Raw genomic sequence first — 24513 nt, 5'->3', positions numbered from 1 at the left:
TTTCTCAGGCGATGACGGAGCTTTACCAGAAGCGCTAAATGCCGCTGAGGATTAACGCCTTACTGAGATAATGTACCAGTGCGCTAAATCCAATTTGATCGTGTAGATCCTTCGGGTGGACGATTATTTGACAGAAATTTGTTGCTGAGGAAACTACAAGTTCGCCGTTATGCTCCAACATGCGTGTCCTCTACAAGCTAGGCATTCCTGTAAGTTAAATACATATCGAATAGTACACTGTCACAACTAGTTGGAGTCGGATATCGCATGGAATGACTATTTCGATCAAAGTCTTTCTTTATTAGCTATAATGCTGCAACTGCCTTACGGGGCACCCTCAATGGTTCTCGCTGCAGTGAGCATGACCAGCGATGGGGTGAAAGAATATGAAACACCAAAACAAAAAAAAAACTTACAAAGGAGGACAAGAAAGTGCAAGGTGTGACAGCTGTGTTATATAGTGCACCAGTGCGACTGTCTGGGTGCAAGTGACACTCTGCGAAATGGTGGGACTTCTATCGCGCGTAATGACCTTCTATCAACCTAATGAACTAGGTTTCACTTCTATATGACGCTTTTATATGACATATCAGAAATAAGAGATTTAAGCATTTGGGTCCTTAGCTACTTTATCGGTTGCAAGTCGATATTAAAGTAATGAAAGAAAAAATTAGACAACTTAAATAGACTACAGTAAAAACAAAAAGCCAAATAGACAAAAAACATTGCTATGGGGCTAACGACACGCATACGTGCAATCAAATATGCAATGGTTCGGCGGGAGTTTATATGAAATAATATATGCTCCCTACGCACTATGGCAGATTCAACTTTACGTTAGATGTACGTTTGCTTGTATATATATTTTTTTCTGTTGAAGTACAATGTTTTGCACTTATGGAACTTCACTTTTCCTTTCCTTCTCGCAGCCCGGGACTTCAACCTCAACAAAGCCGAACAGATGCTGCGAGCGGTGAGTTTACAATCGTTCACTGAAAGAAAAAAAAAGTTGGCTGAAAACTCTCGTCTATTGTGATTATCTCGACTACACAATACACACACAAATGTTCAGTTCCTCGAGCCACAGGAAACATAGGCGCCCTGATAATGTCGACATACATGAATGAGAATGGCTGCCATGTAAAACGGACATTTTGGTCTAAGTTTGTCAACAAAACTGCAGCTCATTTGGTCCTGGGTAGTTTCTGAAACTTCTGTTGCGTCATTCTCGTTTTGCAATTTTGTAGTTCCATTTTCGTGTCGTAGGGTAGCCAGTGTTGTAATCGCACCGCTGGTACGAGTTGTTGGGAACTCGGCGCTGACGCCCGTTGTTGCACCTGGGTCGCAAGCCCCAAGGGTAGCGTTGGCCTGGCGGCCTGGGGCACAACTGGAAGCATCCGAAGGTCCCGGCAAAGCATGAGTCGACGGGTAACAACAAAACAACTTGTTTATTCTAACATCGCAAAGAGTTGGCGGTCAGGTCGACCGAAGAGAGAGACGGGAGAGCACGTTTACTCAACAGAAGAAATCGGAGCCTTCTTTGGTGTCCGGGGGCAGCTGCTTTTATACTCTCGCAGTTGAGGGCAAGAAGGAACCCCTCTATAGACGAGCACGTGACTGTGCCGCTCGGGCACAATGGGATAAGGTGGCGCAGCGTCGTGTCGGCGCCACTCGGGCACAATGGGAAGAGAAGGTGGAGCAGCCGTCGTGTCGGCGCCTGTCAGACCCCCTCGCTTCACAGTTGTTGGGAGCTCCTCTCCCCGGCTGCCGCGCTTCGACAAGCGTGGGCACCAATATGCACATACACTCACACACGCACATGAAGACACGTGGCATTGGAACATGCCTGGACGCGCTTGGCAGGTAGGCGTAGCGGCGGCGCCGAACGGGCCAAAATGTCTGCCGCTTTGAACGAAGCCCCCGCGTCCGTTGCATCCGCGCCGGCTAATACCGCACGTCGTAGGCGAAACGTAACAGACCGCCCCGCCGGGGGAAGGAGATCCCGATGGTCAGGGGACTGCATCCGCTGTCCGGAGGGATGTCGCTCGATGATGCTCGTAACCGAAGTCGGGCGTCCCTCGACGTTTCTTGAGCGCAGCGCACAGAGAAGGCCTCGTTCTCTCGTTCAGGTTCGCACGGGACACTGCAAAGTGACTTCGGGAGAGTTCACATTTTTGTTCTCGTTCCCGGCAAGCGTTAGAACTACGCTGAAACTCAACCGCTTAGTCAGCAAGCACGGCACAACCCTCACTAAGCCCTGCCAGGCTCTTTCCCCTTTTATACCACTGCCTAGTTCCTTACAGTAGTCTAGCAGCACTCAGAACGCGTCCACAAATTGGAAAATTGCACTAGAAAGCACATCATCACTTTGAAACACTAAACAAAAGCAATATGTTAAAAATCCTGCCTCAGGAAGAAAAACATCAGTAACAAACAATTTTGAGGCTGATTCCTACGTTAGGGGCTTCGACTTAAGCCATCGGCGTTACCGTTGAGACTCCCCTTTTTGTAACGCACCTCAAAGGAATATTGTTGCAAAGCGAGGCTCCAGCGCAGGAGGCGGCCATTTTTGGGAGAGATGGTCTGCAGCCATTGGAGAGGGCAGTGATCCGTCTCAATGATAAACCTCGAGCCGGCTAGATAGCATGACAATTTCTGAACGGCCCACACGAGACACGCACACTCTTTCTCGGTGGCGCTATACGCTTGCTCACGACTGGTCAGCTTACGACTAGCATACAGGACGGGGTGTTCTACTTCTCCATTTTCCCGTTGGCACAGTACAACGCCCATGCCTCGCTCACTAGCATCGCACTGAACAACGAACCCTTTTGTATAGTCTGGCGATCGTAGCACAGGCTGGCTTGTTAGGGCATTCTTTAGGGCGCTAAAAGCTCTTTCCTTTGTCTCGTCCCATACGACTGTTTGCGGCTCTGTTTTTCTTAGAGCATCCGTCAGGGGAGCCGCGATATCAGAGTACCTGGGGATGTACCTCTGATAGTAGCCGGCGACACCTAAGAACGACCGAATATCGGTCTTCGTGCGCGGTTGCGGGAAGTCTCGCACAGCGGCCACTTTTATTTCAGAGGGGCGGCGACGACCCTGACCAATCACGTGACCGAGGTAGACAACCTCGGCCTGTGCTAACTGGCACTTGGGAGCCTTGATTGTCAAGCCCGCTTCGCGCAGGCGGGTTAGCACAGCCCGCAAGCGTGCCATATGCTCAGACCAGGATGCGGAGAATATCGCTACGTCGTCTAGATACGGTAAAGCGAATTCTTGCTGCCCCGCAACACTTTATCCATGAGGCTGGAAAAGCAGTATGGCGCGTTCTTCAAACCAAAACTCAACACTTTCGGACGGAATGTTCCCATTGGTGAAATGAACGCCGCAAACCTACTAGCCTCTTCCGTAAGTGGAACCTGCCAATAACCCCTGACAAGATCTAGGGTGGAAATAAACTGAGCGCTACTAACTTTCTCAAGGCGCTCCTCGATGTTAGGGATCGGATAAATTTGATCCTTAGTGATGGAATTAAGCCTGCGGTAGTCGACGCAAGGACGAGGTTCCTTGCCCGGTACCTCAACTAAAATCAAAGGGGAGGTATAATCACTCTCACCTGCCTCAATAACACCGAGCTGTAGCATTTTCTTTACCTCAGCCTCCATAATATCGCTCTGGCGGGGTGACACCCGATACGCCTTGGATCGTACTGGCTCTGGGGAGGTAAGTTCTATATCATGAGTAAGTACAGAAGTCCTACCAGGCCTCTCAGAGAACAGACCTTGAAACTCTTGTAAGAGCTGGTGTAGTTCGGTTTTCTGCTCAGGCGACAGCGATGCTTTACTGATTAAGTCACTAATGACTTGATCGGTGTCTTCCCTGTTCGTCACTGAGCCTAGTCCCGGAAGCTCGACCGGAAGCTCTTCAGGAACGTTTACCATCATGCACACTACTGCTTCCCTTTGTCTATAAGGTTTGAGCAGATTAAAGTGGTAAACTTGCTGTGCTTTGCGCTTTCCTGGCAGACTCACCACGTAGTTAACGTCCGACAGTTTTTGAACAATTCGTGCTGGGCCCTCCCACTGCACGTCTAGTTTGTTGTTTAGCGATGTGCGCAATATCATGACCTCATCGCCCACCTCAAAACGACGGGCCCTGGCGGTCCGATCATAATAAACCTTGGCCCTCTGCTGGGCCTTTGCCATTGCTTCACCTGACAACTCCTGTGCCCTTCTTAAGCGTTCGAGGAGCTTAAGCACGTACTCCACCACGACTGGGTCGTCGCCCCTGCCTTCCCACGATTCTCGAAGCATGCGAAGCGGAGATCGCAGCGAGCGACCGTACACCAGCTCAGCTGGCGAAAACCCCGTAGCCGCATGCGGCGCGGTCCGTAATGCAAACATCACCCCCGGCAGACACAGCTCCCAGTCAGTTTGATGTTCAAAACACAAGGTTCTCAACACGCGCTTCATGACGGAGTGGAGCTTCTCAACGGAATTCGACTGTGGGTGGTACACTGAGCTGTGTAACAGCTTTACCCCACACCTTTCGAGAAAAGTTGTCGTCAAAGCGCTAGTAAACACTGTGCCCTGATCTGATTGGATTTCCGCAGGAAAACCAACTCGCGCAAATATGGACAGTAGTGCATTGACTATCTCAACTGAGCTGAGTTCTTTAAGCGGCACTGCTTCAGGGAACTTTGTGGCTGGGCAGATCACAGTCAAAATGTGTCTGTACCCCGTGGCTGTTACCGGTAGAGGTCCCACTGTATCAATAACGAGCCGTCTAAAAGGCTCCGTAATGATAGGTACCAATCTCAACGGCGCCCTTGATTTGTCCCCTGGTTTGCCCACCCGCTGACAGGTGTCACATGTCCTCACGAAATGGTCTGCGTCCCGAAAACACCCTGGCCAATAGTACTCTTGCAAGAGACGGTCCTTAGTTTTCTTAACTCCTAGGTGTCCGGACCACGAACCCCCATGCGACAAGCGCAACAGATCCTGACGATAGCATTGAGGAACGATCAGCTGATCGAACTCCACTCCCCTGCGGTCTAGATACTTCCGGTACAGGACTCCACCTCTTTCCACAAAACGCGCATTTTTCCTGGCGATACCTTCCTTGACAATGCAGCGTATGTTTTCTAGGCTGCCATCCTTTTTTTGCTCGGCTATCAAAGCCGACCGGCTGACTTTTAGCAACCTATTAAGTCCATCTGACGTAGGCGCGATGAGCAAATCTGCAGATAGCTCTTCTAACTTTCCCGCATCGGGAATTTCCTCTCCAGTATCTGGTGCCTTTAACGTTACATACTCAAGTTTATTCAGTTCGGGCGTGCTCTGAATATCAGCTTGCTGCGCCTCTGACCCTTTCTCATTGTTCGATAACGTCGGCCCCGCAACTACCGCCTTTGCAGCGAGCTCCCGAACCTTCGATCTGGTTAAGGCCTGAACGCTAGCCTCACCAAACAAAAGCCCCTTCTCGCGCAGGAGGTGATCGGACCTGTTCGAAAATAGGTACGGGTACTGGGGGGGCAGCATAGATGACACTGCGGCCTCCGTCTCAAGCGCTCCGAATGGTCCTTCAATAAGCACTTTTGCTACGGGCAGACACACACTATGAGCTTCCACGGCTTGCTTGATCCATGCGCACTCGCCCGTGAACATATGGGGTTCTACGTAAGACGGGTGAACTACATGCATTGTAGCTGCGGAATCGCGAAGCACTCGGCACTCTTACCCGTTCACGAGGAGGTCTCGCATGTAAGGCTCGAGAAGCTTCATGTTCTCGTCAGTGCTGCATATTGACAAAAACAGAACTTTTGGTGTTGTTTCCGGACACTGCGCCGAAAAGTGACCCGGCTTCTGGCACGTATAACAAACGCGCGCTTGCCTCGTCTCGAACCGCTTTCTGCGTTCGGCTTCGGCTGCCGCCGTCTCCTTAGGTTCGGTCGCACTGCTTTCACTCGCATCCGCACTACGTGTGTTCCCCTTTGCTCTCATGGGTGTGAACTTCGGCCTCTCAAACTTCGAGCCAAATTCACCCTTTTGACCGTCCTTAGCTCCGCGAGCCCGACGCGTCACAAACTCCTCGGCTAGCTCAGCGGCTTTAGCCACCGTACAAACGTCTGGCCTATCCAAGACCCAGTACCGCACGTTCTCCGGTAACCGACTATAAAACTGTTCTAGCCCGAAACACTGCAGAACTTTCTCGTGGTCACCAAACGCTTTCTCTTCTTTGAGCCACTCCTGCATGTTTGACATAAGCCTGTAGGCAAACTCTGTATATGACTCACTTTTGCCTTTCTCATTTTCCCGAAACTTCCGACGGAACGCCTCCGCTGACAGCCTGTACTTCTTTAGCAGACTCGATTTCACTTTGTCGAAATCCTCTGCCTCCTCTCTATCCAAGCGAGCGACTACGTCGGCCGCCTCGCCGGGTAGCAAAGTGAGCAAGCGCTGTGGCCACGTTTCCCGAGAGAACCCCTGCTTCTCGCACGTTCGCTCAAAGTTAACCAGGAACAAACCAATGTCCTCTCCAAGCTTAAACGGCCGCATCAGGTCAGTCATTTTGAACAATACGCGTTCTCCTGCACCGTGTGCCTGACTTCCATTACGAGCGCGTTCCATCTCTACCTCAAGACGCTTCATTTCCAAAGCGTGTTGACGGTCACGCTCTTGTTGCTCTCGCTCTTTCTGTTCTTTAAGTTCGCGCTCTTCTTTTTCTTTTTGCTCTTTAAGTTCGCGCTCCTGTCTTTTTGCAGTCTCCCTCTCTTCAATGGTCTCAAGGCATTCCGACAGCTCGTCATCCTCAGCCTCTAACTCAAGAATAGCCTTTAGCAGTTCTGGTTTTCTGAGTTTGTCTGAGACATCCAGACCCAACTCTCTTGCAAGCTCCAACAATTTCAGTTTGCGCAACGACTTCAAATCCATGGCTGCTCTGAATGCTGCTTTCTCTACTGTCTATTATTGTCTTGCCGCAAACTAACCCGGCAGCAACGACAACCACAATTACCAGCTCTGTTTCTGACACTAACAAAAGCCTGGCAAAGCTCAGAAGAAGAAAGTCCCGCACTCACCAAACCTCGCAGCCAAGAATTCAGCGCAGTCGTTCCGCTGCAGGCAACCAGTCATCACACAGGGCTCGTTGCACTGCTCTCGGATCGTCGATGAGCTGCTCAGCATACAGTCAACCGCATATCTTCGCTGCTGGCCTCCGTTGTCGCGATCCCACCGCTGCCACCAGTTGTAATCGCACCGCTGGTACGAGTTGTTGGGAACTCGGCGCTGACGCCCGTTGTTGCACCTGGGTCGCAAGCCCCAAGGGTAGCGTTGGCCTGGCGGCCTGGGGCACAACTGGAAGCATCGGAAGGTCCCGGCAAAGCATGAGTCGACGGGTAACAACAAAACAACTTGTTTATTCTAACATCGCAAAGAGTTGGCGGTCAGGTCGACCGAAGAGAGAGACGGGAGAGCACGTTTACTCAACAGAAGAAATCGGAGCCTTCTTTGGTGTCCGGGGGCAGCTGCTTTTATACTCTCGCAGTTGAGGGCAAGAAGGAACCCCTCTATAGACGAGCACGTGACTGTGCCGCTCGGGCACAATGGGATAAGGTGGCGCAGCGTCGTGTCGGCGCCACTCGGGCACAATGGGAAGAGAAGGTGGAGCAGCCGTCGTGTCGGCGCCTGTCAGACCCCCTCGCTTCACAGTTGTTGGGAGCTCCTCTCCCCGGCTGCCGCGCTTCGACAAGCGTGGGCACCAATATGCACATACACTCACACACGCACATGAAGACACGTGGCATTGGAACATGCCTGGACGCGCTTGGCAGGGAGGCGTAGCGGCGGCGCCGAACGGGCCAAAATGTCTGCCGCTTTGAACGAAGCCCCCGCGTCCGTTGCATCCGCGCCGGCTAATACCGCACGTCGTAGGCGAAACGTAACACCAGGCAGATGCTTTTTTCTTTTTCTTGTTGGTCTCCCTGCACAGCCTTACTATTTTTTCCTTCCTTTCTTTTCCTTTCTCTTTCTTTCTCTTTTTTTCTCTTTCCATTTCTGTCTATTTCAACCTGTATTATGAAATATACTGTCCAGTTCTCACGGAACATTCCTCGCCTATTACGCGTACCAGATAACTGCCGTAGTTTACCGCGATCACATTTCATAAATATCCGCTTGCCGTGCGACAACTCCAAATATCAACATCTCTCTTTACGCCTTTTGCAGCACGTCGAATGGAGGAAGCAGTTTGGCACCGATGACGTCAGGAAATGGCCAGAGTCACCAGAGGTGGGAAACACGACTTTTCTACAGAAACCTTAATCTTTTTATTTATTGTGTGTTTTGTAGCTGCCGTATCTCTTTGCAGATGTCTCTAGAGCCTTCGCACTGTGATATCGTAGAATATCGACTGTCGATAGCCAACTATTCTCGGAGACTACTTCCACCCTACCGCACTTTATTTTAATCAACTCCTATCGTGTTCCAGTAGCTTTAGCTCATCTCAGACAAAATGCGCATTCCTGTCAATATAAATCTACGTCCTTCAGGGGAAAAGGACAAAACAAAGCTTCACTTAAATACGAAAGAGAAATACGCCCTGCCAATACTGGAGACTTCGCGTCCTGTAGCAAGCACTTAAGGTTGACACTTCCAACCGTACTGAGAAAGCGTAGACCGCTGCAATGCGAGAAGGAAATCCCCCGAGTCATACGGAAGCATCGCCCGTTCATTTTACTCGGCAAATGCTCTTCTGACCTTCCTAAGTGCAACAGCACGTTAACGACACGTTGTAAGCAGCTTTTCAGCGTCAACCCTTCCGTGGTCGAGGTTGCAGTTCAGTTCACCTTGGGTTGTGCTTCATACTTAGATCTTCTCGGGCGTATTCGTAGTGGTAGCATGGCAAGAGGTGTAGCGGTACATTTGCGCTTCTTAAAAGACATGACCTTGATACGATTGCATGATAGTAAATGAATTAACCTAGCACATAAGCCTAACACCGGACAATAAGTACAGCTAAAAGCCTAACACATAAGTACTGGCAACACCTTAGGTGCTGTACTTGCATGAGAGGGTCCAACGTGCTTACATTGAATTTCATTCTGGCGTTATGCTGCGTGGAAAGCCAAGCGGGAAAAAAGAACGAGTATTAAGATTTCGGAAAAACGCGGAGAGAGCAGTGAAATAAGCGCTTACGGAAGAAACGGAAAGTTGAGCATTGATGTGAAGTGGCTCTGCATATTTGTGACAAGATAGAAACGAGGAAGCAGGATCGCACACGCAGGATGACGCGTAAACTAAGGTCTGTCTTTTTTTCCCGCACTGGGTGCGCCAAATACATGGATACATGTCGACGAAAAGTAGCACACAAGCTCCTTTACGAACAGTACTGCTTCGTGGTTTTGTCTAGACTATAAGATATCACCTGGGCAGGACATATGGTCATCTATCGCATCCCTGCCGTCGACGTCCCTACCCTCTGCTATTTAGTTAAGTGAAATATTTTGCAAGAAAAAAAGGGTGGGGGGAGGAAGCTGACTGACGACAAGAGAAATTCTTGATGGTTTTGTATAGAGCCGCATATATTGATGCGCGCATCTGCTTTCTATAAAAAAAGCTTTAAGATGAAAAGGTGCGCTTCTATTTGGGTACACAAATTCCGACATCCAACTTCCTGACAACAAACTGCGCAACACGGGGTGATTGTGCGAAGACTTCTGGAATGGGATATGCGCGTGGCGCTTACCCCGAGTCCCCACGGGAACAAATGAACATTCATCGGACCAGCAGTATTTCTGTGCATTTCCTGTTCCTTTCGTATATGCGTCTTGTTCGCTCTTCTTTTTTTTTTTCTGTCAAGTGTGCACATATTTTCACTATACGTATCGCTTCTTAGCTTGCCTGTCTCGAGCTTCTAGGAGGACAACTCCGACTTCTATTCAGTACATACAATCTCAATACATCTCCCTCTCTCTCTCTCCGTTAATATCTGCGTTGGTGACGCGGTGGTGCACAGGTGTTGCGCAAGTACTACCCTGGTGGCTTCGTGGGCCACGACCACGAGGGTCGACCAGTGTCCATCATCACGCTCGGCTCCTGCGACCTCAAAGGTAAGAATGGCCGCACTTTGTGATCTCAATTCATTTCAGGAAGGCCGTGGTGCTGCTTTCGCTTCCTGCAGCAAAGCACCGTTTTCTGGAAGCAACTGGACAGTCCAAGATCTGCAGTTGAATGAATTGCATCTAGCTCGGGTTTCAAACGCCGACTTTCCCATTCAAATGGACGTGAGACATGGAAATGCTCTCAAGGGCAAATTCTACGCCAATCTAGTCTTCTTTTCTTCTTTCTTCTTTTTTTTGCATTCTAGAAGCTTCATCCAGTCCAAGTAAATGTTCCTCGCAAATTGTTGATTTCAGGCTCCAAAAATTGATCAGCATGCATGCATATATATAAAAAATTTCAGGGCACTCAAACAGCATGTGGACAACTTCGCAACAAATTCATCAAGAGCAGATGTTGTATTCTTGTAGCTAGCTCATGATAGACACAATTGAAATAGGTAAAATCAACATCTTGTATTGCAGCTTGCATGCTTTTGTACCTTTGCTTAAGAAGGTTAGAACAGTTTTTCAAAAGTCAAGTTCATGAAATAGCCCCTGAGGGCAAAGTCATGTGTAAGCCATCTTTCTCTGCACTAGAAACCTATATCGAAATCACACGAGCATCACTCGTCAGTCTCACTTTTTTATTTGACATGTTCTTTTGAGTACGACTGTTCGCTACAATAAGTCCGATTAGTCGCTTAGATATGTACTTCTTTAACCGCTTTCATAGCTCACCCTGGCACATTATTTCCCATCTAACCTGATCGGCCTACACTTTTCTACCGCAGTGATCAAGGAAGGCTGTCTAGAAAAATGATGATTGAGACGCCAAGGCAATTTGCAGGTTTACGCACATATCTGTAAACTCCTGTAAGATGCTCCCACGATACCGACCAAGTGAACTTATCTATAGCATTCATGTGTTGAAGTCTGCAGTTGCAACATCGTCTCTGAAATGTTTAGTTTTCCTTTTTTTGCATATTGGCTATTTAAAATTTCATTAGGGATCGCCGCAATGATGCGATCTCCACTGACGAGAATATCATGCTAAAGGATACTGTTTATCTCTAATGTTCGGGATACGTGTTCACACACAAAAAAAAATATTGTTCTTACGCCAGAACTGTACGTAAAAGTAGGCACTAGGCGATTGTGCACATGTTATAAGCGAAGATGATTTGCTACTGGCAAAGAGTTATTACGAAACGAAAGCTTTGGGAATTTGTCCCCAAGTTTCTTCTCGAGAATCAGTCTTCCGCGAAACACTAGGTATATACCGTATCTTACAAGTACCTGGGTCTTATTTTGACGTCATCACTGTTTTGGATAATGCACATCGAAACAATACGTCGCAAAGCTGCGCGCTCACTCGGGTATCTACAAAGGAATCTAAAGAAGGCATCCCCAGAAGTAAAGAAGTTGGCGTACGTGACATTTGACCGTTCGCAACTCGAGCTTGCTTCCGCTGTCTGGCATCCATCTCAAGATTACCTAACCGCATCACTGGAATCCATTCAAAACCAAGCCACCGGCTTCATCACTTCACATCATTCACGGTAAACTAGTGCCACTTCCTTGAAGCAAACAATAGGTCTCCCAACACTGAAGTCACGCCGCATCATATCACGTCTTTGTTTGATGGACTCCTTTTTTTACAATACACGCTCAAGGCACCACATTATTCAGCTACCATTGCGAACTTCCTCTCGCATAAGTCACAGCTCTGCCATAGCACGTTTGCCCGGCCGCTCATCTGCCATGACAACTTCCTTCTTTCCTGATGCAATCGTTTATTGGAATGCGCTCCCTGACGACTTCGTTACCTGTACTGACCTCGAAAAATTTCGTGAATACCTAACAAATCACTTTGAATAACTTTCTGTTCTCAGTGTACATCGTTCATGAACCCATCATAAACCACTCGGAATAGTCTACCCTTGTCAACCCTCCCACGTAGTTTTTTTTCGCAAATGTATTGCCATGTTGCTTCTTTAAATTCATAATTTTTCTTTGATTGTTTAAAGTCATACAGAATCAGCAATGTTTCTTTTTTGGTTGTTTTGTACGTAACCACTCTTACACGTGTTTGTATTGCCCTCCCCCCCCCACCCCCTTGTCTGATGCCATCGGGCCTTCAAGGTGATAGTAAATGAAATGAAATAAATATAAGACACTCAAAAGGATCGTTTTACAAAAAAAACTGTGAAAACATACTGTCCCGCCTGGAGCCCTCCGTACGCCGTCGAGGAAGATTTTTTAGAGCGCAGCTCTTTGGCGTCCGTTCCTGGGTTTCGCGTCGTCGTCGGCGTTGTCGTCGGCCTCGTAACCAGCTCCGCCCCCCTTTCATCCCCCCAGCGCTAGCAGCGACCGACTGATACCGCTGGATGCCGCTGACGCCGCTAGAGTCAAGATAACGTGACTGCATAGAACACCGTCGCCGCCATGCAGAAAGAGGAGGAAAGGGTCCCCCCCCCCTGTTCTTGTGTGGCGGATAGGGTGCTCTTCAGTTGCCGACGCGCCGGTTATTTCACGTAGGCCCCGGCACGTCGACGAATACGTGACCACCTTCCCACGGCTAGACCTGGTTCTTAGCGCTGCGGAAGCGAGGGTATCATATTGTTTGTGTCGGCATCGGCGGCGTTGTCCCTGAAACCAACTCCGCAGCTGGGGTTGACTCACTATCGGCGTCAGCGGCACCAGTCAGTCGCTGCTATCTCTTCCCTCCTCCCTTTATCGTGTTGTCCGCTTGCTGCGCGCGCTTCTGCCCCCATCGTTTGCCGCTGGGTGTACACGCCGCCCCCCTCCCCCCTCTTCCTGCGAGTCTCCGGTTGTCAAAGCGCCGGCTCGAACTTAATTCCTTTCTTCGCTCCTCCTCCAATGCAACCCCTGTGCGGTGGCAATCAGAGAGCCAGATCGGTGGAGGCGGATCTGTATATGTGCACCGCCCGAGCCGAAATTGCCGCTGCCGTTCGCCACTGCGAAATTATCTGCCAGTTCTTTCTGAGCCATGAGCGAGACGACCGATGGAAGTCCTCCGTCTGCTGCTGCTGCTGCTGCTGCTAATCGAGCTGCCAGAGCAGAGGCCCAGCGCCGTCGCCGTCAGAATCCAGAGGTGCGTGCCGCCGAAGCAGAAGCTTACCTAGTGGAGTCTTTGTTAAAGGAATACGTGTGAAAAATAAAAAAAAATTCTGTGATAGCGCATACATGTGTTGCTCGATTTCTTTGCCTCAATCTATCGAAAAGGTGAAACAGCTTATTTGCTGCGCTCAAATTTCGCATTAGGAAGTAACGTAATCGTCGGTATTTTTTTTGTTTACTTAGAACATTGGGGACATATTGTCGAGAAGAGCGACGTCACACCAGCCACTTTTACGCTCGCTAATGCTGGCAGGTTCGCGTCGAGCACAATGCGCGCCATCAGGCACAGACGGCCCCTTTTATTCATATGTCGCGCGCAACGGTTGTGTGAAACCGCAGGTTTGTCAAGAAGGAACAACTGAATTGTGCATAGGCCACGCGATATAATCTAGTCTGTCGCAGCGGAGTGCAATTCCGTTTGTTTTTTTTTTTTAAACAAATAGCTTTCCTTGGCTCTTCCGCCCATTTTCGTGGTGGTCGGCCGGTGGTGGTCCGACATTCACCTACGATGCACGCGCTTTTTTTTTTTTTCTCGCGCTCTCCCCTAACTGAGTTTCGGGGCGTGTTCGTCGCCGAAAGCCAAACTCTCTAAAGTGCACGCGCTGTCACCCGAGAGTTTTGGGAAGTTGCGCCTCTGTTTCCCCACGCGCCGCTCGCGCAGCCATTCCCCCCAAATGCTGTCACGTGGAGCTTTGCAGTTCGACGGAGAAGCCAACTTCAATACCGCGCTGGCCATGCCATCTTAGCTTCGGCGCCGATGACAGTGCCAAGACTCGCAACACTCGCTCGTTCGTCGTATTCGCTGGTGCCACAAAATGAGACTTTGCCTTAATAGTTTGCAGTTTTCTGCATCGTTTGCAGCGTGATCATTTTACGCTTATTTACAATGTTTACTTGTTCTGTTCAGCATGAACGCAGCAAGAAAACACTAATCCCGAAAACCTTGGGGGTGATGGTGACGGCTTTAGGTGATGTTCTTTGGATTGGAAGGATATATATATATATATATATATATATATATATATATATATATATATATATATATATATATATATATATATATATAATATAGCCCTGACCAATATCGACTACAAATTAACAATAATTAATATGGCTACTACTGGCAGGTACGCAGATACCCTTGATGCAGAGACATTTATAGCACATGTTATGCAGTTCAATATCATCGCAGTTTATATAAGAGATAAATTTTCTTTCTGCAATCGGTAACTGTTACCTCAGCGTCGCCATAATAGTAGCGACGGATAATAAAACGTCGACGGTTTTTTCGACACTCGTTATCTCAGCTCCTGCAAGTACGGGGAAGTGGCTTCCCTACACAAGAAGGGGATCGTGACATGGCCGACCTTCGCGCAACTCACCTCCACGTGGAAACGTGTACAGCAACCCTAGAGCGTCTGATGCTCGGATGGAGCATTCGAGAAGAACAGCCCCCTTTTCTCCGGACGCCGCCCTCTTCCCCTGTTGCGGCTGCGGGAGCGGAGGTTGGCAGGCGCCTTCCACACGGGCGCTATCCCTCGTGCAGACAGCACACATGACACATCAGCTTATGTGTAGAGCCACCTATAGTATCAGTGCACATGTGCAGGTTGACGGCTCTGTTCGCTGCGAAATAACGTAATGAAGCGAAAACTTGAAACTCCACACTACAGCAAAGGTAACATTTTAAGCGCACCAGCCCTTTAATGAAGGGAAAAGCTTTTCCGAAGCGTTTGGCCATTCGCTTACATTAACGATCATATTCAGTGGTTTCCGCACACCAGTTTTTTTATATGTATATCTATTCATGTGAGCGAATATTAAAAGATGGGGAATCACGTTCTTCCTTTTCAGGCCTGCTGAACAGCGCAAGTTTAGACGAGGTCATGAGGCACGTTGTGTGGCAGTTCGAGAATGCGGAAGAGGATATCAAGCAGCAGTCCGAAAAGGTGAGCAATGCTGCATACATGCCGAGTAAGAGCTATGATCAAACCTGGGTTTTTATGCGGTAACTCTTGCAAGTGATCGTAGTTCACGGAGAGTTGAACTCTATGTGTAGCTCGCTGCTTTGAAATTTAACGCTGCCAGAAGGAAGTACAAGAAGCCACTGTATATTACTAAAATAAACCGTAAAACGAAAACGACAAGCTTTTGACTTCCCATGTGCGCAGAGTTACCGTGTGTTCCATTTATATAGTTAGCATCTGCAGCAAACAGCCATATTTAGTTCTTTCGCTAATGTAAATAAAGATATGTTATCTCTTCATTTGCACAGCTCAACCATTCGGGCTTGTGGTTCATAAAAGGCAGGCTGTTCGCACCAACCTGCAGTTCCGCGCACGTGCGACTTGAGAAAAGCAGTGTTAAATACCGGCTTCTACCATGTGCAGTATTCACGGAATAAAAACCCACAGTCAGACAGTCGCGACAATCGGGTCTGTGGTTACCCGTCTATTCACTCGCATGCAACCAGAACCAGTAATCCTGCTCTAAAGAACTTGCTTGCCCTCGCAGTACACCACTCATAATGCAATACCCTGCTTCTATGCGCGTCCACGCGTGGCGCTTCATGTACCGATGTACCGACGGCCACACGCTCCAACCGTCGGGTTTCGTTCCCCAAGTACAGCACACATACAACAGCGAGTCGCCCCAGGCATGTTAAACGAACTTAGCCTCGATCCGCAAAAAGGGGTGAACTACGTTTTGGAGCGCAGCTCTTAGGCTTCACGTTCCTGCGGTGAGCGTCCACGTTGTTCGACGGCGTCGGCGTAACCGAGCGAACGAGCGCCGCGAAAAAAAAATTAAATTATTGGGTTTTACGTGCCAAAACCGTGATCTGCCTATGAGGTACGCCGTAGTGGGGGACTCCGGAATAATGTGGACCACCTGGGGCTCTTTAACGTGCAACTAAATCTAAGTAGCCCTCCACACCTCAAGCAGGGTGCCGTGAGGCGGGGGGGAGGCTACGCTCGTCCGCCGCGTCCACTGCTGAGGTCGAAAGCCCCTGCATCTACGCGCCACCGCCGCTTGGTCGACGGAAACGTGTATGGAGGGCTTTACTGAGGCCGGTCCGTGGTACCAGCTTATGCGACGGGGATCACTGCTCCTGCAAGGGGCGATGGCGAGCGGCCAAGAGTAAGGCTCGATGTGGCCGCTCGATCCCTTGGGTGTTGTCGCCGCTGACACTGGTCGCACGACTTCCCCGCGACGAAGGGCCGCTCTCGTCGTTGGTGGAATGAAAGCGTGAGAATAAAAGCGTAGTTCCGCGCAAGAGGGGCTGTGCGGGGGGACGATGGCTACGATGTGGCGCCAGAGAAAGTACGCGTCGTCTCTATGCAAAACAAAGCGCTGCATGAGCGGAGGTCTGTCTGCGGCGGCTGCTGTGAACCGCACCCCCGCGTCCCCCACGCACTGCCTCTCGCGATCTCCCGATTAGCGAGGCAGACGCGCAACACTTCGCAACACTTCGCTCCGTTTGGAACGTGCCGCACGAGACAGGTTGTCCGCGCCAGCCAATATATCGCAAAATGAAAACACGTATAGAGCTGCGCTCAAATTTCACGTTAGGGCGTATCGTAATCGTCGGTGAATTTTTTTATCGTACATCATATACGTGTGCGCGGATCGCAAGAAGGGACATCATTAACAACACCCGCTACGAGACGGACGAGAACTTAAATTTATACGATTGCACCGACGTGCCGCGTCGGTGCTACCAGCACAAAAGACGCTGATCGGTGCCTGCCCAACGGAGTGACAAAGGTGCCACGCATCATCACGCTGTAAATTCGCTTGGTCATCGTGTGTTGAGAGCACTATGGGGTCTTTGTTAGTATATATACCAGGATCTGCTATAACCGCAGAAAATGTTTCATTCTCATCAAAGGACTTTCATTGGTTATCAATCACCGCCCCTTAATTGGCCATGCAATTTTACTAAGCGCTTGGGACCGAGATTTGCGCCTGGTATTAGCCGAGGTCTTGCATGCCGGGCTATTAATGAGACACAGCCGATGGCGCCGTTTCAGGCGACGTCAAAACTCTAGACCTCGGCATCTGAAAAGAACATCGAGTTTTCGAGCACCTTGTAACCGTAGCTGGCAAAACCGTAAAGCACTGTTGTTTCTCATTATGCTAGCATGGGCCGGAAACCTGAACACAAGGAAGCGTACCTAGGATGCGATAAATATCCAGCTCGTTCACTTGCATTTTGATGCTGACTGTACAGGGGCTCAATAGTTTATATGTCTGGCACAGGGCGTGAATGCAGGGCTTCTAAAGTGTGCAGTTCAAATCTCACTGCCCCACAATTTTTGTCCTCTGCTTCGACGTTGCCGAGAGAAAGCTGATGTCACGACACACAATAGTACGGCCATGGAAACAAAAAGAGAATGTTCAAAAGGGTAATCCACGTCATTGATCAAATCGCTAGGCGGCGGACACGCTAGGTATAACTGCATAGCTGCTGCAATTTATTACGGATGCTGATATTCGCGTCGACTTACAACGGTCTTCGCTGCATTCTCACAAATCTCGTCATAGAAAAATGCTGTCTTTCTGGCGACTTTTTGTTGCTTTCATAGACATTTCATTACACTGCAACAGAAGATTGCGCATTATTCCTGTAAGTGACTTGCGGAATTTTCTTTTTGTGTTGTGTTGAGACTTGTTTGCCATCACGATGCTATTTCTACGTCTGAATAACGAATGGAGTTGTGTATTGCGGTGGTCGCCTTCCTGGTATAAAAAAAAAATCTGCAAATTATACACTTATGCTGAGCTGTCTTATCAGGAGCTCTTTTTTTTTTTGCCTGCTTACCATATAAATGTTTCTTGTTCGAAAATTATTCCAATAGCTTCAGGTCTGTGCCCATGCGTGCAAAATAGGTGGGGTCCATATGCACGCCCGGCCAAGGGTTCTTCCGAATAACTGAACCCAATCTCGAAGGCTATTGCTTTTGCTGGCTGAATAAGCGATAGCAGGAGCCGAAAATACGTCATTGCCGCCATGTTTAGGGCGCTAACCAATTGAATCGTTTAAAATATTAAACTCGGGCTGTGGTCTGTGAGCGCTTCAGGAATTAATGATATAGTCGGCTGGATCATTTTTAATATATGTGAATCTATGTTAAGACTTGCTACTTTTACATTAGGCTCTGCATTTCTTAAGAGCCCATTTGAAAATCTAATCATTAACAGGATTTGGTTTTCTAGTGTCATTGAAATTGTTCAGTTCGAATTACAGCTAATAAAAATAAGAAAGCTTGGCTAATTCACTCAATGAGCTGCACCTCGCATAAAGTCTCCACTGTCTGAGATTTTTTTTTTTTTTTACATAAGCTTTTTTGTGCATTAGACATTGAGAACTGATTTTTGGTTGCAAATATTATTGCTAACTAGCAACGCATATGTAGCATCTATAAAGTATACACTATTTTTTTCTCCGTTTAGTGACACTGGATAAGTTGAACAGCTGCTCAGCACACTGCGTTTGCTTATTTGTGATGCTAACCTTATTTTCGGCCTGTCCTGTGTGGACACTTGCAGCTGGGCAAAGCCATCGAGACCATCACGTACATTTTCGACTTTGACGGATTCGCCCTCTCCACACTGGCTTCGAAAGCAGGTGAGCAACATTCACGCTGCAGGTTGGGCAATTCGCGGTAGTCATGTGAGCACTGCAATCTTCACTCACAGGTGCTGCATCGCCAGCTCAAAGAACAATCGTTCAAATTACCTAACAGTACTGTTGCACATTGGGCGGCGTAAGATTAAAGATAGACGCTCACTTCGGGCTTTATACTTTAAGATTGGCCTGCGACGTCATTCCTGGTGTAGTACAGTTTATTGATCTAGCACTAGCTCGTATCAGCTGCTGGTCTGGATAATTAAGTTATTGTCATCAAAGTACTGGCACTAGTCGCAATTGGCCAGTGAACACGAGGGCGCGGGTTCGTTGCCTGACTGGGGTGGTTGCCTTCCGAATAGCGTGGAAAGCATAAACACCCGTTTATCAGGCCTTGTGTGCACCCTGAAGAATTACAGATGATTAAAATAAATCCAGGTACCTCCACCACAGCGTCTCGTAGTTCGTGTGTTGCTTCGGAAAGTTAAATCCAATAAATCAACCAATCAATCAATCACCCAATCGACCGATCAAAATATTGGGCGTCTAATTGATCTAAGCTGCTCCTGAATCGTGACATGCCAGCGTCGAGTGAAGGATGCAGTGCGTTATTATATACATTCGCGTCTTATATGCCTATTTATTTATTCTGAAGACCCAAAAATAAACATCCCATGTTCGTGAATCAATACAAACTCTTTGCTGACTTCGATCGCACGAGATTCCACAGTTGCTCAGCGGGCTTGACCAGACCGTCGATAAGGGCTCTTGCTAGAAGTAGGCCCCGACAGGACTTTTTGTCTCCCAGCTATAGACAAACGAAGTCAAGCAGCACAGCTCATCGAATTCGCCTGTAAGTCACTTTCACTCGGAGCTATGCACATAGTGTCTGCCATGCGGACAACCAGAACGGCGTAAAGCCTCCTAGAGCCTGCGACTATGCAACACGTTCTTTTATTGTTGTTGTTGTTGTTGTTTGACTGTCATGAGTATGTGCCTCAATCGGAAACGCTCGCCTCTACGCTGGCAGGCGTTGGAATGCAAGCATTATCAAAGGGTGCCATTTTGTCCCCATCGTAGCGACCGCTCGGCTGCAGAACCAGCTACGAACATTGTTACGGACCTGTCTGGAAACACCGCATCGGACATGAAACTTAAAGCAAACCCCATTGTTACGTAGTTATTGCATATGCGGTATTTTTTGCTTCCGTCGTAATTGAAGTAGAAGGTAGGGAGGGCGCCAAGGTAATCAGTAGGTAAGCTCTCCCAAGTAACAAAGAACCTATTAAAGAAACGACAAAGAATGAAAGTGTCCAACTCAAGAGATCAGATAGAATTCCCGAATTGTCAAAACTAATCAACAAGGAGAAAATAAATGGCATTCGGTATTATAACCTGAAAAAGACTAAGGAAGTAGTAAAAAATGAATGCAGCCTGAAAACAGTGAGAAGGAAACTAGGCATCCGACAAACCAAGATGTATGCACTAAAAGATAGACAGGGTAATATCACCAGCAATCTCTAAGCTATAGTAAAAGCAACGGAAGAATTCTATACTGACCTGTACAGTACCTAAAGAAGCCACGATACCTCCATTCAAAGTAGTAAAAAACAGGCTACAGAGCCTCCTTCTATATCTAGCGATGAAGTTAGAAAGGCCTTGCAAGACATGAAACGGGGAAAAGCATCAGGAGAATATGGACTCCCAGTCGATTTAATCAAACATGGTGGAGACATAATGCTTGAAAAACTAGCGGCCTGATACGAACTGCCCATCGACTTCAAAGGTCCCAGAGAAATAGAAGAATGCCAACGTTATACTAATGCTCAAAAAGGGAGACAATGAAGAATTGAAAAAGTATTGGCCCATTAGCTTACTTCCAACATTATATAAAATATTCGTCAAGATGATCTCCAATACTATAAGAGCAACACTGGACTTTAGTCAACCAAGGGAACAGGCAGCTTTCCAGAAGGGATACTTTACAATGAATCGCATCCACGTCATCAATCACGTGATTGAGAAATCCGCAGAGACCAATCAGCCTCTCTATACGGCTTTCATGGATTACGAAAAGGCATTTGGTTCAGTCGAAATACCACCAATCATAGAGGCATTACGTAAGCAAAGACTACAGGACGCTTACGTAAATATCTTGGAAAATATCTACAAAGATTCCACAGCTACCATAATTCTCCACAAGAAAAGTAGGAAGATATCTATAAGAAACGGGGTCAGACAAGGAGACGCAATCTCTCCAATGATATTCACTGCATGCTTGGAAGAAGTATTCAAGCTATTAAACTGGGAAGGCTTAGGCGTAAGGGTCAACGGCGAATATATCGGCAACGTTATACCTGTGTCACACGAGCACATTTGGAAGGCCTTCCAGTCGACGGCCTTCGAAACGCCATAACTCTATCGACTCAAAGGAGTTGTCACGCTGCTACACGGCACTTTCGAAAGGCCGTTGAGTGGTTCCGGCGTTTCTCGCCAAATTGTGTGGTGCTGCGGATCTTTATCTTCGTTTTCATGTCGCGAAAGGTTAAACAACGATAAAACCACTTAAAAGCACTATAATTTCTGTTATCTTTGTTTATACATTTAAAAAATTGTTTATACATTGCCATACATATATGTTTAGTTTTTAAGTTGTTGAGTGACAAAACTGCGGCAACGTTTGCGTCGCTGCACGTCACTGTTGTCGAGAGTATGTGCAGTTCGCACATACCAAGTGGCAAAAATACTTTATTGAATAATTAATAACACTCGTATATAGTATTTTTAGAGCATTTTGGTTTGATTTGTAATTTCTAACCGTAAGTACATGCACACTGTGAACGAGAGGGCATGTTCGCGCTGTTTCCGTTTCCGTTGCTCAAAGGCCATCGAGATTTCGATAGAGTTGTGAGGTGTTCCGTTGACTCGATAGACTATTGACTTGGCGGTCTTCGAAACCGCCCGTGTAGCAGCTCGAACTTGACCTTTGAGTCAACTGACTATCGGTTGGAAGGCCTTCCAAACGCACGTGTGGCACGGGTATTAGATGACGTTGTCCTGTTCAGCATCACAGGGGACGAGTTTCAACGAATGATTGAGGACCTTAACAGAGAGAGTGTAAGAGTGGGGTTGAAGATTAATATCCAGAAAACAAAGATTATGATCAATAGCCCGGTAAGGGAACGATATCGCCAGTCAGCCTCTGGATTATGCGAAGGAGTACGTTTGCCTAGGACAATTGCTCACAAGGGACGCTGATCATGAGAAGGAAATTTACAGAAGAATAAAAAGGGGTTGGGCGTATTCGGCACTCATTGTCAGATCTTGACTGGAAGCTTACCATTATCATTAAAAAGAAAGGTGTGCAATCAATGCATTCTGCCGGTGCTCACATATGGGGCAGGAACTTGGAGACTGACAAAAAAACTCGAAAGCAAGTCATGGGCCGCGCAAAGAGCGATAGAACAAAGAATGTTAGGCATAGCGTTAAGAGACAGGAAGAGAGTGGTGTGGATCAGAGAGCAAACACGGATAGCCGATATTCAAATTGACATTAAGATTTTAAAAATGAAGCTGAGCAGGTCACGTAATGCGTAAGTTAGATAACCGGTGGGCCATTAGGGTTACAGAATGGGTACCAAGAGAAGAGAAGCGCAGTCGAGGACGGCAGAAGACTAGGCGGTGTGATGAAATTAAGAAATTCGCAGGCGCTAGCTGGAATCGGTTGGCGCAGGGCAGGAGTAATTGGAGATCGCAGGGAGACGCCTTCGTCCTGCAGTGGACACAAAATAGGCTGCTGCTGATGATGATGAATCATCATTCATCATTTCTTTCTTTGGTCCCCTTTGTTCATTTCGCTGTGCAACATAGCGGAGTAGAACACACTAGCTGAAGCCGACCTCTCTGCCTTTCGGATAGCAAATGATGCTCTGACGAATGCTGGCATCGAAGAGCAGATGGGTGGGTTAAGGTGCGGCTCGGCGCTCGTTTCTCAATATGTCTACAAATGACAGCAGGTAACTGGTAATTCTTACACTAGTCCTCTTCACATGAAGCAGAAGTACGTACTCGATGTAATGACCGTCGGAATGCCGGTCATTAATAACTTTATCCTCAACTGCTCCTGCACGCCTCCTCACATAGCCGTCGTCCTTGAGCACCCACTATCGACGTCTCTTGTGTCAGCCTGGCTTTGTTCCAAAGGTTGGCAATGCTTGCAGATCGCATGTTCCCGCTCCGGGCACTTTAGCGGTCAGCTGCTCATCGATGTAGGCGATTGCTATGATGGAATAGAAAAAAAGTAGTTTGCGGCAAAAACGAATAAAGTAAATGAAATGTCTCTCTGCACTATAGTACAACAGGTGTAAGCTAATGAAAGATAAATAAGCTATACTAATGCCAATGGCACATTATCAGAAAGAGAAAAAAAAAACGCGTCTAATCTGCAACCTGGGTCCTCCCAGTAAAGGCGAAGGGTAGGGTGGCTGTCAGATCGGTGGTTAGCTTCACCATGGGGTAACTAATTTTCTTTGATTTGTAACGCGCTCATTGTTTCTGTTTTTTGTCGTTCACCGTTTTTCGCTGGATTATTGTTGTCATACGGTGCCAGGCGTGCCTACCGTATGCGAAGTTTCTTCTAAGTTTTTTTTTTTTTATTTGGGGTTTTACGTGCCAAAACCACTTTCTGATTATGAGGCACGCCGTAGTGGAGGACTCCGGAAATTTTGACCACCTGGGGTTCTTTAACGTGCACCTAAATCTAAGCACACGGGTGTTTTCGCATTTCGCCCCCATCGAAATGCGGCCGCCGTTGCCGGGATTCGATCCCGCGACCTCGTGCTCAGCAGCCCAACACCATAGCCACTGAGCAACCACGGCGGGTTTCTTCTAAGTTGCCGCCCATGCTATATAGCGAACGGGTTTTCTCTGATAAGAGTGCAGGAGCGAACCGTAAAACAAGTGTAAATATAGACCTTTTCATCGGGCGAGGAGGTTAGGGAGCGCGGAGAGCCTTTCCTCCTTTCTGGCTTAGGCGATCCGGCGCGGCGCTGCTTGAAAGTATTGCTGTCGCGTGCTGCGGAACGATTTCGAGATGTTTTAGATGGTACTTTGTGAAATTTATGCCATGTCCGTTCATATAAGGTCGTCAGGGAAGCCTTTCGGTGCATAGGTAACTACAGTAGGCGGAAATATCTCTTGGGGGCGCAAAAATGTGACGCGCATTATCAGCCGCGGTGTACGCACATTATCAGTCGCGGTGTGTGTATGTGTTGTGAACTATTTTGCTTATATCGGTATTAATTCAACAAAGAAAACCGGTGTCTCTGTATTAGCAGCACGAAATGGTAAATCTGCTCAATATCTGATCGCCTGGCGTAGGGAGTAAAACATAAAGCATAAGAGCGCATGCTCGTGCACGGCCAACCTAGGGCAACCACGAAACATCTAAGCGGCAGGCGCTATCAAATATTTATGATACACGGGCATCGTTCTCGCGCATTTCAAGTCTAGTAGGCTTCAAATTACCATATGTCTACGCTAGCCTTCCCGCATGAGGCCGATGGCGCTGCTCAACACAGCGATCACTGCGGTTGGTGAACCAGCACGATACATATGTGAGAAGTGCGCTTCGTCATTGCCT

General features: G+C 47.9%; 1 protein-coding gene across 1 annotated transcript in view; it reads left to right on the top strand.

Annotated features, from left to right (window-relative positions):
- LOC142576082 (SEC14-like protein 2) overlaps nt 1–24513 on the top strand; it is a 93627-nt gene that overhangs the window by 43440 nt on the left and 25674 nt on the right. Inside the window, exons 3-7 of the mRNA XM_075686020.1 lie at nt 930–973; nt 8229–8291; nt 10018–10111; nt 15098–15192; nt 18794–18872. Of these exons, the coding sequence (XP_075542135.1) occupies nt 930–973; nt 8229–8291; nt 10018–10111; nt 15098–15192; nt 18794–18872 (375 nt within the window). The remainder of the gene's footprint in view (nt 1–929; nt 974–8228; nt 8292–10017; nt 10112–15097; nt 15193–18793; nt 18873–24513) is intronic.

The sequence above is a fragment of the Dermacentor variabilis genome, chromosome 3, assembly GCF_050947875.1.
Source record: "Dermacentor variabilis isolate Ectoservices chromosome 3, ASM5094787v1, whole genome shotgun sequence".
NCBI classification, from domain to species: Eukaryota; Metazoa; Arthropoda; class Arachnida; order Ixodida; family Ixodidae; genus Dermacentor; species Dermacentor variabilis.
This window is presented reverse-complemented; position numbering and strand designations above follow the sequence as displayed.